The sequence below is a fragment of the Vipera berus genome (assembly GCF_964194415.1).
Source record: "Vipera berus genome assembly, chromosome: 1".
Taxonomy (NCBI): Eukaryota; Metazoa; Chordata; class Lepidosauria; order Squamata; family Viperidae; genus Vipera; species Vipera berus.
The window spans coordinates 122,767,697-122,785,115 of NC_138202.1; the positions used below are offsets into that span (position 1 = coordinate 122,767,697).

Below are 17,419 nucleotides of genomic sequence, written 5' to 3' on the forward strand. Positions count from 1 at the left end.
AGACTGTGCCATACAATACAGAGGAGGAGGAGGAGGCAGCCATCTGTTTTGGTTTCAGAGGCTGGGTGACAAACAAAAAGAGACTAGCTGAGCCAGACCCCAAATATCACATTGCCAGGAAGCTAGGTAAACTACTTTGGTGGGTCACTGCTAAGGGCAGGGAGGCTTCTCAGAATAGTTATTCGATAATATTTTCCTTTAAAAAGTGCACCGCCCCTACAGTGTTTCTGTAGTCTTGTGCCATTTACCGGATGCCAGAACTGACCACCACTTTGCACAATAATCATTTTGCATACAGCAAGATAAATCCATGCATTAAAGAATTTAGGATCTTCACAAACGTAGCGATTGTCTTTGGAATGGTGGTGGTGACAAATGAAGAAAGCAGAATGTAAGCAATTAAGCAACTGTAAATTACTTTACAATATTGTTTATATTGCTAATCAAAGGTCTCAGATCATTTGGGTTGTTTGACGGTGCTTTCGAGGTGGGATAGCTCAAACTCTTTACTTGTTTGGGATGTCTGTGTTTATACTGAATTTGTAACTTGAAGGATATCCCCTCCGAGTATCAAATAATAAGAAAAGCTGTCACCTTCTGTCACCCTGCTTTTAACGATGGACTTTCATACCAGTAATGGCTCTGAGGTTGTCAGGAGTTGCTTCTGTGTCCTCACATTATGTCTATTGTGCAAAATGCAGTCACGTGGCTCCACCTTTTTACAGTAGACATGAGGTTTGCCTTGGAAGCATCCTCTGTATTCAGGTCCCATTGGAATTAGCTCACTCTATACAAGTGTTATACCCTGCCAGGAGTCACTTGCATGTGAGATAACTAGTTATACAACTATGACTGATAAGTTAAATAAATAACTAAATAAATACCATCCACCAAGATGAATTGTGCAGAGCTAGCAACAAAGCCTGCTCTTATTCAGACAACGTTCTACTGGCACTTTAAAAAAATAAAACCTGCCACTTAAAAAAAAAACCAACAACAATCTCAGATAGGTATTTGGCAGGAATATTATTGTTTGTAAGATGGATCATGGCAATAAAACTTAAGCAGAGGGAGGAATTTTTGTTACAAAGTTGGTCCATTGTTTGAAAATTGAACTATTCGGTTGCAGGGGCTGCCTACATGCTCTGTATGGTGTGTGTGTGTGTGTGTGTGTGTGTGTGTGTGCGCGCGCGCACGCATGTGCTCCGGGCTCCCTCCCACGGTGTATGTTCTTCCTCTATTCAGGGTGGAGTGGCACTTTACAAATCAAAGGATGCCCAATCCCGGATATCTGGGCGGATGTGAACATATAGCTGAACCTCAGAGGTGGAGCCAAGCAAGGCTATTGCTGGGAAGGGTGTGCTTCTGTGTGCAGGACTCATTTATGTAGTTTGCCAAGCCACACAGAAAGAGGAATGATTGTGAACACACAAATGCTGCCAGCCTTTCCTAGTGAAAGCAAGGCTTTCCCATTGGTGTCCAAGCCTGAACTACTATTCTCTCACCCTGTTGAAAAGCATTCTCCAAGCTCTGTGAGCTGGCACACACGAAATGTTGTAGGAAGCAGCCTGCATGAACCATTGCCTCGAAATCAAACAGCACGCCAGCATGAGCTGTGACCAAAAAGAAAAAAAAGACTTTTTTCTTTCAACAGTTGCCATTTAAGGCAAATCATTGAGTGGCAAATGATTCAGTCTTGAGAGAAATGAACAATGAAGAGACTGCCTCTGAGCCTCTACAAAGTATGTTTTTTGTATTATAGTGCAGACTTGTTATTATTGCGGATATGGGAATAGCACCAAGTTCCTCTAACTGGGAAAAAGACTATGACTGGTCTACATTTGCTTCACACATTTTCCAGTAGCCACACTTCCTCCCACCCCAGGAAGCCCACTGTGGAGCTCCAGTGAGCCCGGTTCAGCAGAGATCTTGCATCTTTCTAGTTAGCTACTGATGCTCAGTGACCCATGTATGAGTAAGTGAGCCTGGTTTTCATTATAGTCTTAAATTCTCCAGAAGGATACTGTTTTTACAACTGATCCAGTATTTTTAGAAGTGAAAAACCTTACCTGCTGGTCCTGCACATCTAACAGCTGTTAAACCTAGTAGGTTTAGGACACATTTGTGCCTGCTGTTTAGTTTTAAAGTTGGTAACCTTGCCCCAAATTGGATAAGTCCACCCTTGATCATTTTAACAGTTGGGAAGAAGGCTACTAACAATATTATAGCTGAAGGATGAGGTTTTTGATCAAACTTTATGCAATAATAAACCAATCTTTGAGTTGCCAAAAAAAATCTTTGTTTTCGAGTTTGTATTTGCAACAAAATATTTACATGATTAACCCTCTTGGAAATAATTGCTTTCATTTCAGCTTCTTGCTAAATGTTGTTTGTTCATTTGTGGCCCTGAACATGAGCCAATATCAAAATAATGTGCTAGCATGTACTGATTTTTTCCCCTTTTTGTAGGAGAGGAAAAGCAAGTAGAGTCCATTTTACAAAAAAAACTTATTCTGGCATCTTCTTTCTATTGCAAAGGGCTTCCTTAACCAATCCTTCCTGGATTGGATAATCAAATGGGATTCTCATTTATTTATTTATTTTCAACTTCCCACAGTAACTAGACCCCCATCGGCAGTCTGAGATACAAACTCTAGCAATTCCTAAGAAACACGGCGCAAAGTTTCCATTGACAGATGGACAAAAAGAAAGAGGAGTTTGGTAAATGCCTTTATTAGCTACTGGGTGCAGGTCTACTACTTGGCCAAAGTGAGGGTGGGGGTTGCACAGGAAATATACTACTACTGCTGCTTCTGCTGCTAAGACCTGGTTCAATGTTGGACACGGCGGATGGACTGGATCTGGCTGCTATGGGCTTGGCTGCTATAGTCAGTGTACTTCCGAAATTCACCATTCTGTCTGTCCCGTTCCAGGATATATTGGTAGCCTCGGTAGCCTGGATATTGATATGCCACCCACCTAGGGGGATAAAACAGAACTTAGGAATGATAGGCAATCAGACACATGTTCCTTCATTGGAAAAGGAATAGCACATCCTTCCCTAAGCTGGTATATTAGGGCTTTACAGAAAATACCAGAATTGTAGGGCAGATGGTCTTATTAAATCGAAACAATTACTCAAGAGATGCTCTTGGATACTTATTATCTTGAAGAAAAAATTGCACCAAGAGAAACAGATGGCATCACTTACGCTCCAGAGAGAACTCTGATGGAGGATACTTCCTTGCTGCTCCATCCCATGGCTTGCAATGATGGATAGTCATCGGTCAGCTCAAACTTGTATCCCTGGAAGTTCTCTGACTCATATAGGGTCACTCTGCTGTCATTATGATTCTGCAACATAGCATAAAGTGGAAGATGTCTCAGGGTAAGACAAAACGCAAGCAAAAGAGATCACAATGGCTTTTCCAAGTCTCGGGCTTCCTTTCTCCATCTTGTACTTTTTACATATTTTTGGAATGCCTCTCCAATGAGATATGCATGTTGGTAGCTCCCAGATCTCTTACCATCTTCCCTTGAGATTAATTGTTTAAAGATAGGGCAACATGGTTCAAGCTTATTGCTTTGACCTGTCCTGGCCTTCCCCTTCCTAATATGTCCTGTTGGGATCTCAACTCTCAGACTTCCCAATCAGAAGCCTCGACAGCCATACTGGCTGACAGTCACTATCCTAGAACACCTCCGGAGGCAGCAGGGTTGGAGAAGAGCCGTATCTTTACTTTGAGACTTGTCCCTGTTTTAAAGCTTTCTGCCTCCTATGTCCAAACAGCACACTATGAATTGCTTTGTTGGGTCAGAACCAGGGCTTTTTTTCTCATAGAACGCTCAGAACGGAGTTCCGGCACCTTTTTTGGATGGAACCTTGTAGGGTAGGCAAGGTGGTTTGTATGACATGTGTGAGTGCCGGCACCTTTTTCTTTTACAAAAAAAGCACTGGTCAGAACCAATTGGGAGGCTTATCTCATCTGCCAGTGCAATAACAGGTGCTTTCAGGTGTTCATAACTTAAGTGGATGGCAGTAATTGTTGGTGGTGATTGCTATTCTCATTGCTCGACATTTAAAACTAAAACCAAGCTAAAACCAAACAAATCACATTATGGTTTAGCGGGATTATAACCACTGTCAATATGTGTGTGGGGGGTGGGGAATAAAGTTCCTTGGAGATAAAAAATGGCATCAGCTGCCCCATGACTCTCATCACTCTTTCTTTTCATGTTCATTTCCCCCCTCTTCTTCTATTAACCCTCTTCTATTTTCTCCATCTATTTCAGTGGCCCTCTAAGAGTTAGATATTGCAGAATTGATGAAAAGGAAGATAAGGGCCTTTGTGAATTTTTAGTTTAGACTGTGTATTCATAATGTGCTATGCACAAGATGTGAATCCACAGCAAATTAGCTCATAGTTAAAGGTAAAGGTAAAGGTTCCCCCGCACATGCGTGCTAGTCGCTTCCGATTCTAGGGGCCGGTGCTCATCTCCGTTTCAAAGCCGAAGAGCCAGCGCTTGTCCGAGGACGTCTCCGTGGTCATGTGGCCGGCATGACTAGACGCCAAAGGCACACGGAACACTGTTACCTTCCCACCGTAGGGGTCCCTATTTTTCTACTTGCATTTTTACATGCTTTCGAACTGCTAGGTTGGCAGAAGCTGGGACGAGTAACAGGCGCTCACTCTGTTACGCAGCACTCGGGATTCGACCCGCCAAACTGCCGACCTTCTGATCGACAAGCTCAGCGTCCTAACCCACTGAGCCACCGTGTCCCTCAGCTCATAGTTAATTCACTCTATTTATCCATAATCTTATTAATCTTCTGGACTTACACGGTTCATTGTTCCCTAAATGATCCACAGAGACCAGGTTCAGACAACATTCTAGACTAAAATTGGCTAATGTATGGGAACTATTCATTTTTGCCTTCTAAAATAAGGTCACCAACTCTTGTGTAGCTTGACTCTACAGCTTCCTTGGCTATCAGCTTGTGTTTTATAACCAGATAGTCCTTGACTTACAACCATTCGCTTAGCAACCATTCGAAGTTACAACAGCACTGAAAAAAGTGACTTATGACCATCATAGCATCCCCACCCTCTCATGTTCAAAATTTCAGCGCTTGGCAATCAGCATGTATATACAGCAGCTGCAGCATCCCAGGGTCATGGGACACAGTGAACTTGCCACCTTCCCAGCCAGTTTCTTGAGAGATGTGAAGCTGAATTCGCTTAACCACACGATTCACTTAACAACTGCAGTGATTTGCTTAACAAACATGGCAAAAAGGCTCGTAAAATGGGGGTGCAACTCACTTAATAACAGCCTTGCTTAGGCACGGAAATTCTGATCCCAATAAGACGAGGACAACCTGTATACTCTCCAAGCAGCTCTTGTGAATTTCCGTGAATTATTGTGAGTGTATATGCATGGAAACATCTGATAACACGCTTCCCAGAAAAAGCAAAAGAAATTGAAGCCCCGGCTATTATATAAAGAAAAAGCCTGCCAACATTTCAAGGCGTTAGGATTTGTAGGTTCCCCGGATCCCATGGATCGAAGGGGTTAAGCTGGCATCATTTCACCTCCCTCTCTTCCTTCCATTGCACATCCCTGCAGCCTCCACTCCGCCAAGGGATCCTGCCAGCCAAGAAGGAGATGCTATCTTACAGTCCTTTATTAAAGTGCGGACATAATCTGACTGGTTCTTATTAAAGCCCACAGATGGAGACGTGCAGAGATTTTAAAGCCCAGTTCAGAACCGAAGCAGCTGCTTTTGAGATGGAATGATAAGTGCTGGCTATAGCTTTGTGGCAATGGGTGTTATACCTTCTCTCTCTCTCTCTCTCTCTCTCTCTCTCTCTCTCTCTCTCTCTCTCTCTCTCACACACACACACACACACACACACAAACACACCTCTCCATTATCCCCCTTTTAAAACCCTGACAGATAACACTACTGCCCATACTGGTTATTTGCTTCTGGTAGCTTTGTAATATATGGCTGGTCTTTAAAAAAAAATCTTTCGTCTAAAAATCAAAGGGCCTAACTTACTTATCTGTCTTCGGTCCAAGACTAGGCTATTAAGAATGCATTAAAAAAAAATTCCCACAAAGGTGACCTTAGCCCCACCCAGTCATCTTTTGGATGGGCAAATTTGGACAGGATTGACACGACACTAGGAAAAAATCTGATTGGTTAGTTTGGGCTAAATGTAAGTCCTCAGGCTGTTAAGGTAACAGTGGGAGAACTTACTTTCAGACTTGCAGGATTCTTTAAATGTGGCTTTACAGTAAAGTAGAATTAGTTAATCTGGTCTTATTTCCTGTCTGATCTACCTAGACAGGCTGACATCAATCTTGCTACTCTGGTACAAAGAGGAATTTCAGGAATGGCCTCCTGTCCTCAAGAACTTGGCTATCCGCCAAGCACCTGGCAGCGGCTTTGTTGCAACACCAGCAGAAATGGATGCAGAAACGATCAATTTGCAGAATGCCATGATACAACTAATGCAAGAGCTGGGACAGAATTTGCCTCACGCCACTACAGCACCACAGATGGCAGCCCAGCCAATGCTCATGCGTTCCCATGGGAGCTTGCCGGAGAAATTCAGAGGCAACCAGGATCAGTTCTGGATATTCACTGTCAATGTGAAATGTTTATGACAGGCAGGTCGGTGGAGTTTCCCACTGATTGCACCAAAGTGACTTTGGTGCTGAGCTTGCTGAAGAAAGCAGCAGCAAAGTGGGCAATGCTGTTCACTGAAGGGAACAAACTGGTGCAGGACAACTTGGTGGAGCCTTGGTGGAGCAGTGGGCTAATGCCTCCTTAAGTAACACCAGCTGCCTGCAATTAGTGCAGGTTCGAGTCCCACCAGACTCAAGGTTGACTCAGCCTTCCATCCTTCCGAGGTAGGTAAAATGAGGACCCAGATTGTTGGGGGCAATTAAGCTGACTTTGTAATAATGCCGCTTGGGGTGTGTGTGTGTGTGAAAGCCCTAATAAGCAGGCATATACATAGAATGAAGGCTACTGCTAAGCTTGTAAGCCGCCCTGAGTCTTCGGAGAAGGGCGGGATATAAATGGAATTAAAATAAATAAATAAATAAAACTTATCAGGATTTCATGCATAAACTCCAAGGACATTTTGGGGATCCCATACAGAGGATCATTGCTAGGAGAGAGATGTGGAAGCTCAAGCAGGGACAGAGGAGAGTAAGAGGAGAGTATTTTGGACTTTAAATTACTTGCTGGCAATGTAGGGTGGAATGACTTAGCCCTGATTGACCTGGGGCTGGCTGAGGACCTAAGAGATGAGCTGATGAGGCAAGGCACCCCAATTACCCTGCAAGAGCTATATTAGCATTGGGTACTAATGGACTGCTGACCAGAGGAGTTAAGGCAGGGAAGGAACAGTAAGGGGAAAAGAACCTGCAGCCTGTCTCCCTACCAATGGCCTCCTCAGAGAAGGAGAACCCATGCCAATCAGGGCAGCCAAGAGATCCCTGTCATCAGAAGAGAAGCAAAGAAGAAAGGATCAAGGACTATGCTTTTACTGTGGGACCCTGGGACACATAGCCAAATAATGCCCGGTGAAAACATCAATGAAGTTTCATCAAACACAGCAGTGAGATACAGAACTACAAAGCATGTAGCCAGCAAGTGCCCAGGTCGCTCTGAAGCAACACTTCAACGAAACTTCGCCAGCCCCTGCCTCCCAGCAATTCTGAAGGAGGATGCTCCACCACCATAGTTCAGATAGCCAACAGAAGACAAGCATATTTAAATACTCCTGTTGTTGTTACTTTAAATTCCAAGCAGAGGGTGGAATGTTGTTGTAGAACACAGGTGTCAAACTCGTCGTGTTGCAACCGTATCACAACTTTTTTTTTTTGCATTCTCAGAGCTGGGGTGGGTGAGGGCCCCCGCATGATGCAACCAGCCCGCAGGCTGGCAGTTTGACACCCCTGTTGTACAGTCTGGAGCAACCATTGACTTCATAGATATAGAAGTAGTTTAGAAATTAAAGTTGCACACTCAAACTATAGAAAGCCCCATAATAGGTTATTGATGGACAACCACTAAGAGCAGGGCTAATTCTGCAGCTCCTGGCTCCTTTGCGGTTTCCAGTCAAACACCACACAGAGTTCATAATGCTCTGTGCAACTGCCTCCTTCAAGTGCCTACCATCTTGGGGCCAGAGTGACTTCAGCTGCATGATCCACAAGTGGACACAAGTGACACTCTCATTCCACTCCTCTAAATGCCCACAACATTGCTTGCAGGCCATGAAAGCTTACCGCCACCACCATCTCACTCCAATGTGGAATAAGCCAGGAAAATATGCAGACTTTGCAGATGTATTTGGAGAGGAAGAGACAACTCTGCTAGCCCCCACCCACCCAATCAGGCATGTGATTGCACCATCAATTTGAAGCCCAAAGCCCAGCAAAGACAGTGTTCCATTTCTAACTGAAAATTAGCTATTTTTAAGGAATAAATTAATATTCAATACCCTTTCGTGCAGTTATTTTCCTAAAAGACCAATTCAGTGCAGCATTTGCCCCCATCCCCTCCATGTTTTGGACTTTATCTGGTGGCCCTGTTTTTAAACAAAAAAGATCCTTTCACCCATGGGAGAAAATCAGGATGGCTGCTTTTTGAGTATTTTAAAAAGAACTCACAGCACATCTGACAGTCCGGAAGGAGAGTAGATGGTCAGTTCTATAAGCGCTGTTTCCACTCCAGGCCTCCCAGTGAGGATAGTCTCCTTTCTCCAAAATAAACTGTTGTCCTTGATATTCAGGATACTCAAAACCTATCCAGCTATGGGTCAAGAAAAGAGAGAAAAAAGTTTGAGACATGTTGTTTCATATTGTAAAAATCAAACTCAAATTCAGCTCAAATCTTAATTAGCATCACCCAAAAAAAATGGAAAAAGAGTGAGCAAAGACATTTCCCCCAATTTTTCTTCCACAGTAATGCACTTTTGTTTTTTTGGTTTTGCAGATGTTATTTGGTGAAGCAAGTACTTGCTGTGCCTTCTCTTAACATAAAAAGAGCCTTGGTGGAGCAGTGGGCTAATGCCTCCTTAAGTAACACCAGCTGCCTGCAATTAGTGCAGGTTCGCATCCCACCAGGCTCAAGGTTGACTCAGACTTCCATCCTTCCAAGGTAGGTAAAATGAGGACCCAGATTGTTGGGGGCAATAAGCTGACTTTGTAATAATGCCGCTTGGGGTGTGTGTGAAAGCCCTAATAAGCAGGCATATACATAGAATGAAGGCTACTGCTAAGCTTGTAAGCCGCCCTGAGTCTTCGGAGAAGGGTGGGATATAAATGGAATTAAAATAAAAATAAAAATAAAATAACTATCCTGGTAAAAATATACACGTTCTTTAAGAGTTAAAAAGAATGGGACACCCTACTACCTACCTATGTGATCATCTTCTCTGCAGCACTGTGATTGCTGTAAATATTCTTTGATGTTTGGGGTGAACATCAAAGACATTGCTTTGCAATCAATCAAACTATTGTCCTTTCAAACCTACGTGGATTCTGATGGCCAGCAGTGTTTCAAGAATTCAAGCATAGTTATTTCAAATTAATGACATCTCACCCCAAATGCAAAGTATTAATGACATCTCACCCCAAATGTGGCCCCTGCATGTAAAGCAGGTGTTCTACTATAGAATTATGCTTTCCCTCACTTCATGTAACTCTTTGATGGGGTTTATCTGCTATTTCTTTCCTTTTTAAATAGCTTGCTTATGGAAATAATGCAGAGTACTGAAGCAAAATTAAACTGGAAAGATAATTCATATTTTGCTTTTGCTATCTACAGATAGTTCATTAAAACTGTTAAAGAATTAGTATTTTTTCAAAACACACTGTATCCTATTATCCTGTAAATGGCTCAGTACTTTCCAATGATTGAATGCTTCAGAGCAATTATGCAATGTATAAATGATTCATATGTGATATTTAAATAAATCAACCTCTATAACTCAACCAATTTTTTTTTAAAGTGTTGATGCTGAGTAAGATACCTAGGAATTTAGTAAGCAAAAACACAACTCATTGTTAGAATTTGTAGCAATGCATTCTTTTATGTTTGATTTTAGTAAACTAGCTAAGCTTTCCTTCCATCAATTGCTCAATTAAAACTTTAATTACTTGGTCAGCTTTAAAAATGACAGCTTCTTTGCAAGGCATTTTTTTATTTATCCGTACTCCATGTGAAAGTGCACAGGTCCTCAGAATCAACTGAAAAGACTATAAAGGTGATGAAGCTGGCGGAGATGGCAAAATTGACTGTTCTAATTAAAGAAAAGAATCTATCGAGTTTTGTTTTCATTTGGAAACCACTTCTGGATTTTGTACTCGAAACTGAAAAAAATGAATCTTTGATTTTAGATTTTGATGACTAGAATGACTTGGCTGTTGTAGAAATGGCTTGAAACCTTTAGAAATGTAAAGCAAAAGGTTGAGATTGTAACCATTTTTGCATTCTACTGCACCGAAAAAGTTGGAACTAATTACTTACTTTTTTTCTTCTTTCTTTTTTCACTTGTTTTGTCTTTAATTTTCCTAACTTGTGTTTTGGCTTGTACTTAATAAATTTTAATTATTATTTTTTTTAAAAAAAAACAGCTGAAAAGACCAGAAGCTGCTGTGGGTTTCCTAATGTACATTGTGAGCTGCAAAAAAAAAACACAAAACACTTACGGGCCATTTTCCACTTTGATGGAGCGAATCTTGCGGAAACCACGTTCCATGGCATTGGGGCATTCCATCAGGAATTCGGACCGCTTCCCCTGGAAATTCTCTTCTTCCCAGACAATGATCTTGAATTGCCCCATGCTCTCCATGTGGCTGGTCATGGGCAGATCTTTGGCTGTAGAGGTGGAAGAGGAGGGTTAAGAATCCACTTGTAGAGCAACTGGAGATTGTATGTGTAGAGGGGGAGAGATGCATATGTGCGAGTCATAACTGTCCTTTCTGGCTTCCTTGCCTGATAAAGCCCCTCAATTATGGACCAAGATGTCAAGAGGGAAGAGTGGCCAGCATTATACAAGACTGCCAAATAGAGAAGAGGAAGACTTAGGGAACAGAACAGGATTGCATGGCTACTAGGTGGGTTGCAAGTTGAGGGATATTTTCCCGACTAATCTACACAATGAGCACTATTTTCTACTTGCCATCCAGAGACTGAAGTCACACAGACGGTAATTAAGTATGATACCAAAGAAGAAAGGGCTTAATAGACTCATTAACTGGATGGCACGGGCATCTCATCTGTTACACATCCTGTAGTCTTGCGTGCAAGACATTTTTCGTGCTCTAGACTAAACCATGATTTACTGATTATCCCACCATTGGCTGGATTCAAATGTAATGATTAGCGATAAACAGAGAGTTAGCGTAAGTGGGGTTATACAACACACTAAGACAGAATCAAACTAACTATATCACAGCTTACTGTGATGCTATGGCTCAGCCATAAAGACATACGCATGCCAACAGCAAATATATTAGTCAGGAAGGAGTGTCTTACCCTGAGGAGCATGTTTAAGAGTATTATTCAAGAGCAACATAGTATTATTTATTAGTATTATTAAAATTGCCAGCATTCACTCAATACCATTAGCTAGATCTGCCGAAGAATTAATAGTTATATTCACACAGCATGCTTTAATCTTGTTTAAGGTTTACTTTAAAGATAGCTTGAACATGCCTTGGTGGAGCAGTGGGCTGATGCCTCCTTAAGTAACACCAGCTGCCTGCAATCAGTGCAGGTTCGCATCCCACCAGGCTCAAGGTTGACTCAGCCTTCCATCCTTCTGAGGTAGGTAAAATGAGGACCCAGATTGTTGGGGGCAATTAAGCTGACTTTGTAATAATGCCGCTTGGGGGGGGTGTATGAAAGCCCTAATAAGCCGGCATATACATAGAATGAAGGCTACTGCTAAGCTTGTAAGCCGCCCTGAGTCTTCGGAGAAGGGCGGGATATAAATGGAATTAAAATAAAAAATTTTTAAAAAAAACATACAATACAGCACAATATTTGGGCAGGGGCATTTTAATTTTCTGAATTGGGCACCAAACGCCTTCAGCACTCACTAATCCTTCGTTTAATTCATAAATCCCTGATCCGGAGGAACACCAGAGGATTCTGGAATAGAAGGAGCCTGGCCAAAGGCAACTCCCAAATCCAAGGGACTTTCTCCTGCCTCCCAACTGCGTAAGGCGAGCCAAAACCTGAAAGCCTTTCCTTTAAGGCTGCCTCGTTAGCTACACTGGCGTCAATTTTGCACCCGCGGAATTCTGCGCGCGCCTCCCAATCCTAACGTGTAGTACAACACTCGTGCACGCGCCGATCGCGTAGGCATGACGCGCACACACCTGCAGACCTCGGCGCTCCGCTTCTCCTTTCTCTCTCTGTCGACATAGTCTAATAGCCCTGCTGAGAATATGCGAGACGCGAAGAATTAGAAAGGAAGGGGAAACCAAAATGCCACCAGACCCCCGTCGGCCTCGAGGTCGAGCCGTCCAACGTTGCGAAAGAGGTTCCCCCTGCATTCCGACCGGAGCCTCCGGCCACAAGCCAGCGAAGAACAGGAACAGCAGCCATCCAGCGCCAGCACCTCCAAAGGGCTCCTTAAGGCAATCCAGGCCAAGGAAGCGCCACATCTGGGCGCAGCGCGCTGATCCTCCGCCTTCAGCCCTCCGCTGACCGACCAACTGCAGACTTAACGTCCCATAAAAGCCGCCGCCGCCACCCCTCACCCCCACTGCGAGCCCTCAGCGCGCAGGGAACTTACCGTTGGCGGAGCAGAGAAGGGCAAAGATTGGAGATAGGGGGTTTGGAGGTCCCGGCCGCATTATATAGCCTGGCCTGGCCAAGTGACAAGGGGGAGAGCACAACAGGTTGCGCTGAGTCAGCAAGGGCAACTCATGGGAGGGCCGGTCAGCCCGGGCCTGTCCATTCCTCTTGCCCATCCTGGCGAGATGCCTCGCCTCCCCGAGGCCCATCAAGGGACGAAGCGGGCGTGTTAGCTTAGCAGTTGAAGAGCGAAAGAGAAAGGCCCTGACGCGCCCGTTCCCTTTCACCACGGAACAAAAGCCCAGCTCAGCTGCAGGATTAAGCTCGCCGCCTTTTCCCAGGCCGTGGCGAGGGAGGGACCGGCCGGCTTTCCAAAGCGCAGGGAGAAAGCGCCCGTGGCGCCGCCGTCGCGAGGCGAGATTAGCGCCAGGCCTCCCTCGAAATGCCCGGGCCTTTCCCTGTCTGTCCCTCCTCAGAAAGAGTCGCGCTTAGCTGGTACTTCGAGGACACACACACACACACGTATCATCTGGGTTACCTAGCAGAGGGGGGAACCAAGCTGGCCTATTTCGACGGTTGCTTTCCCCCCCCCCCTCTTTATCATAGCCGTTTCTCAGAGCGCTTTTACGCGCGTTTTGTTTTGTTTTTTTAACTCTTCGGAGAATTTTCCTTCGCTTCACAGCAGCAGCTAGAGACCTGCCCAAAATCAGCAAACCTCGCCCTGTAATTTTTTTAAAAAATCCCATTTATATCCCGCCCTTCTCCGAAGACTCAGGGCGGCTTACAATCTAAAGCACAAATCAATGTGCTTAGCAATAGCCTTCATTCTATGTATATGCCTGCTTATTAGGGCTTTCGTTCCCCCCATTGACAGTGGCATAGCGTGGGGGGTGCAGGGGGGCTCGGCCGCACCGGGCGCAACATCTGGGGGGGGCGCGCTTGCACTCGCAGCTCTCTGCCCCTGCCTGGCTCACTCACTCTCTCTCATTGCAGTGCTGGCTGTGCAAATCCGATCCGAGCCGCCGGCTCGTCGCCCACTGTGGAGGGGGGGGTGCCAGGCGTGCGAGGGACTATCTGGGGAAGGGACAGTGCAGACTCGAGTGCTAAAATCCATGGGTTAGGGGGCGCAAATTACTTGCCTTGCCCCGGGTGCTGACAACACACGCTACGCCACTGCCCCCCAAGCAGCATTATCACAAAGTCAGCTTATTGCCCCCAACAAAATTGTCGGGAGACAGAAGGCAGCAGCAGCAGCAGCCAACGGGGTTGGGAAATAATGCATAAATATCAATCTTTTCCCCTTCTATCCGCAAAGTTCATAGTTGGCTTGGAAAGTGAGCACACGGCGCGGACCCTTTTGCCTTTCCAGAGCATCCTTATGGGAGCTACAGACCCAGCCCGGTTCCACTTAGATTATTCAATCTCTGTAGGACCCACTAGAGGGCATAAGAGGGCAGGGATTGAACAAGGAACTGCCAACAGAAGCAATTGGTTGGCAGTTAATTTCCTAAGAAATAAATTAAAACTTCATTTTCTCTCTTTTGGAGTTCTCCCTAATGATAATTCCCAAATACATGTATATTAAGGTGGGTTTTTCCCTACTATTGTTTATTTCTATTCTGGCAGCCTTCCAGTTCTTCTTTCAGATGTTTTGAAAAAAATGTGTGCATATGGGCCAGATCTTGTGCTTTGGATATTTTTTTGCAGCATTTTAAGGCATTTTAGGTGTTTTATAAATTACAAGGGCTCTGAAATTTGATCTGACCAAAATAAACCTGAAATAAGTTCAAGAAGTTATCAAGTTAATCAAGTTTTTGCCCAGGGGAATAAAGTAATATCTTTTTTTAAAAAAAAAACTTTTATTTTGCTATTGAAATATATTTATATATTATATCAGGTAGTGCTTTTAGTAATTAAGCTAGAAGGGGGTGCATTTTTTTTAATTGTCCAAACTCAGTGAGCTTTATGCATGGAAATGGCATTTCAAACAATTTTGAGTTCATTGTAAGAGACCTGTGTTAATCAACTTTAGTGAGAGAGACTAGTAGCAGCTTTTGCAAGCTTAATTTTAATAAATTTGTTCATTGGAAAAACTGCTACCAGAAGCCCCTTGATTTTTGTTTTAGTACATAAATTTGAGTACATAAATTTATAACAGCTGTTTTTTTAAAAAAGAAAGAGTTTAAGCTGTGTATTTGTTTAACTTCTTTAGTGGGATGAAAAGGTGAAAAAATCCAATTCCAGAACAGTTCATGCCCCTGGGATACAGCTTATACATTGAACAAAAATAAAGGTTTCCCCAAGGTGAGGCACAAAGCGTGGCAGATAAAGAGAAGCACTATACAATGTAACTCACACTGCTTTTTTCTTTTTTCTGGGATTTCCTGCCTAATTGTTTAGGACTGCAGTTGTGTATTTTATTTGGGGCCTCTTGCATGTTCTCTTTGTGTCATTCTGTGCTTTACCTTGACCCTAGGCTATTCACAGGCTGTCAATCACTTTGTTGCTTGCCTTACTCTAAGAGGAATATGGATTTGTTGCGAATTATGCTTCCACCCAATAAAAAGCCAACATCAAATGGAAAAGTGGACTTGAATCATAGTGAGATTGTGAATTTGTTTATTATCAAGAAAAAGGTGAAATGAAAAAAAATACATGTTCTCTAGCATCTTTGCCTGATTCAGCATCTGAAGATGTTGGAACATCTAGAGATGTTTTACTCCATAATTCTTAGAACTTTTAGCAAACCTAATTTCTGCTGGAAATTATGGGAGCTGTCATTCTACATCTGAAAATTCTATATTTTACAGATTGTGAAAAGCTGCTTGGAGAACAATTGCTCCATTGTGGCTCATTAATGTTATCTCCAAGATAATCTGAATAGTCATCTAGCCTTGCACCTGCAAATCTTTTAATAATAATAATAATAATAATAATAATAATAATAATAATAATAATAATAATAATAATAATAATAATAATAATAATAATAAGAAGAAGAAGAAGAAGAAGAAGAAGAAGAAGAAGAAGAAGAAGTAGTTGGAAGGGACCTTGGAGGTCATCTAGTCCAACCCCCTGCTCAGGCAGGAAACCCTATACCATTTCAGACAAGTGGCTGGCCAGTCTCTTCTTAAAAACTTCCAGTGTTGGAGCATTCACCACCTCTGGAGGCAGGTTGTTCCACTGGTTAATTGTTCTAACTGTCAGGAAGTTTCTCCTTAGTTCTAGGTTGCTTCTCTCCTTGTCTAGTTTCCATCCGTTGCTTCTTGTCCTGCTTTCAGGTGCTTTGGAGAATAGCTTGACTCCTTCTTCTTTGTGGCAGCCCCTGAGATATTGGAACACTGCTATCATGTCACCCCTCACCCTTCTCTTCATTAAACTACACATACCCAATTCCAGCAGCCGTTCCTTATATGATTTAGCCTCCAGTCCCCCAATCATCTTTGTTGCTCTTCTTTGTACTCTTTCTAAAGTCTCGACATCTTTTTTACATCGTGGTGACCAAAACTGGATGCAGTATTCCAGGTGTTGGCCTTACCAAGGCCTTGTAAAGTGGTATTAACTCTTCACGCGATCTTGATTCTATCCCTCTGTTAATGCAGCCTAGCACTGTGTTGGCTTTTTTGGCAGCTGCAGCACACTGCTGGCTCTTTCTGATAAAGTTTTCACTCCCCTTGATTATGTCAGAGATCATCATTTCTTCTTCCAGAGATGGAAGTCTCTCAATTGCTGGAGAACCTAAACAGGCTGGGTGGCTATCTGTCACAGATGGACAGTAGTGGACTCTTGCAATGGAGGTTGGACTAAATGTCCTCTGAGCTTACTTCCTACTTTTACATTCTTTGGTTCTGCTGTGTGAGTCAGTTGGATTAGTCCAACTCATTCTAGATGCGGGAAAACAGAATGTTGTACTCGGCAGAAATAGTTTAAATTTAGGTAGACCTTGTTTAGTGACCACAATTAGGACTGGCAACTCGGTTGTTGTGAACTTGTTGCTAAGTGAAACTACAAGTGTGGTTATTATCTTACTTCAGCTTTCCTTTGCTTTACAGACATACAAAGGTCATAAATGTGAGGATTGGTCGTAAAGTTACTTTTTCATCACTGTCGTAACTGAATAGATGCTAAGCAAACCAGGAGACAGTAGCTCTAATCTCACCTTAGGCACAAACTCACTTGGGTGATTTTGGGCCAGGCACTCCCTCAGAGCCCTAGGAAGGACCCAATGGCAAGCCACTTCTGAAATCTTGCCAGGAAAACTGCAGGCATTTGTCCAGGCAGTCCCAAAAGTCAACACTGACTTGAAGGCACACATTTCCCCCCCCAAAAAAACCTGTATTAAAGGGCTGAACTACTTATATAACCTCTATTTTGGCCTTCCTTTTCACTGTCCTTTATGCTCACTGACTTGGCATGACTGAATAAAAGACTTGAGTTCACTCGTTGTGTTAAACTATTGTGTACTTTGTTCATTAGTTTAGCATCATGTATCCATTATGGCTTAGCATTTTATGCAAAACAAGGCAATATGGCTTGTTGAAGAAACTCTCACTTAAAAATCCTGGATTAACCATTTTTTTTAAA

At 43.2% G+C, this 17,419-nt stretch overlaps 1 protein-coding gene across 2 annotated transcripts; it reads right to left on the reverse strand.

Moving 5' to 3' along the window:
• Positions 1-2,733: 2,733 nt before the first annotated feature.
• Positions 2,734-12,913, reverse strand: CRYBA2 (crystallin beta A2). Of its 2 annotated transcripts, XM_081315424.1 has the most exons (6): positions 12,834-12,913; positions 12,415-12,475; positions 10,738-10,906; positions 8,695-8,836; positions 3,212-3,354; positions 2,734-2,979 (listed from the first exon to the last, which is right to left on the reverse strand). In XM_081315424.1, the coding sequence occupies exons 2-6, from the start codon at positions 12,458-12,460 to the stop codon at positions 2,832-2,834; spliced, it is 648 nt and encodes a 215-aa protein (XP_081171550.1). In that variant the 5' UTR covers positions 12,461-12,475; positions 12,834-12,913; the 3' UTR covers positions 2,734-2,831. The 2 variants fall into 2 exon arrangements, with proteins under 2 accessions (XP_081171550.1, XP_081171549.1); XM_081315423.1 differs by lacking the exon at positions 12,834-12,913 and having other exon boundaries at positions 12,415-12,628.
• Between the last annotated feature and the right edge of the window lie 4,506 nt (positions 12,914-17,419).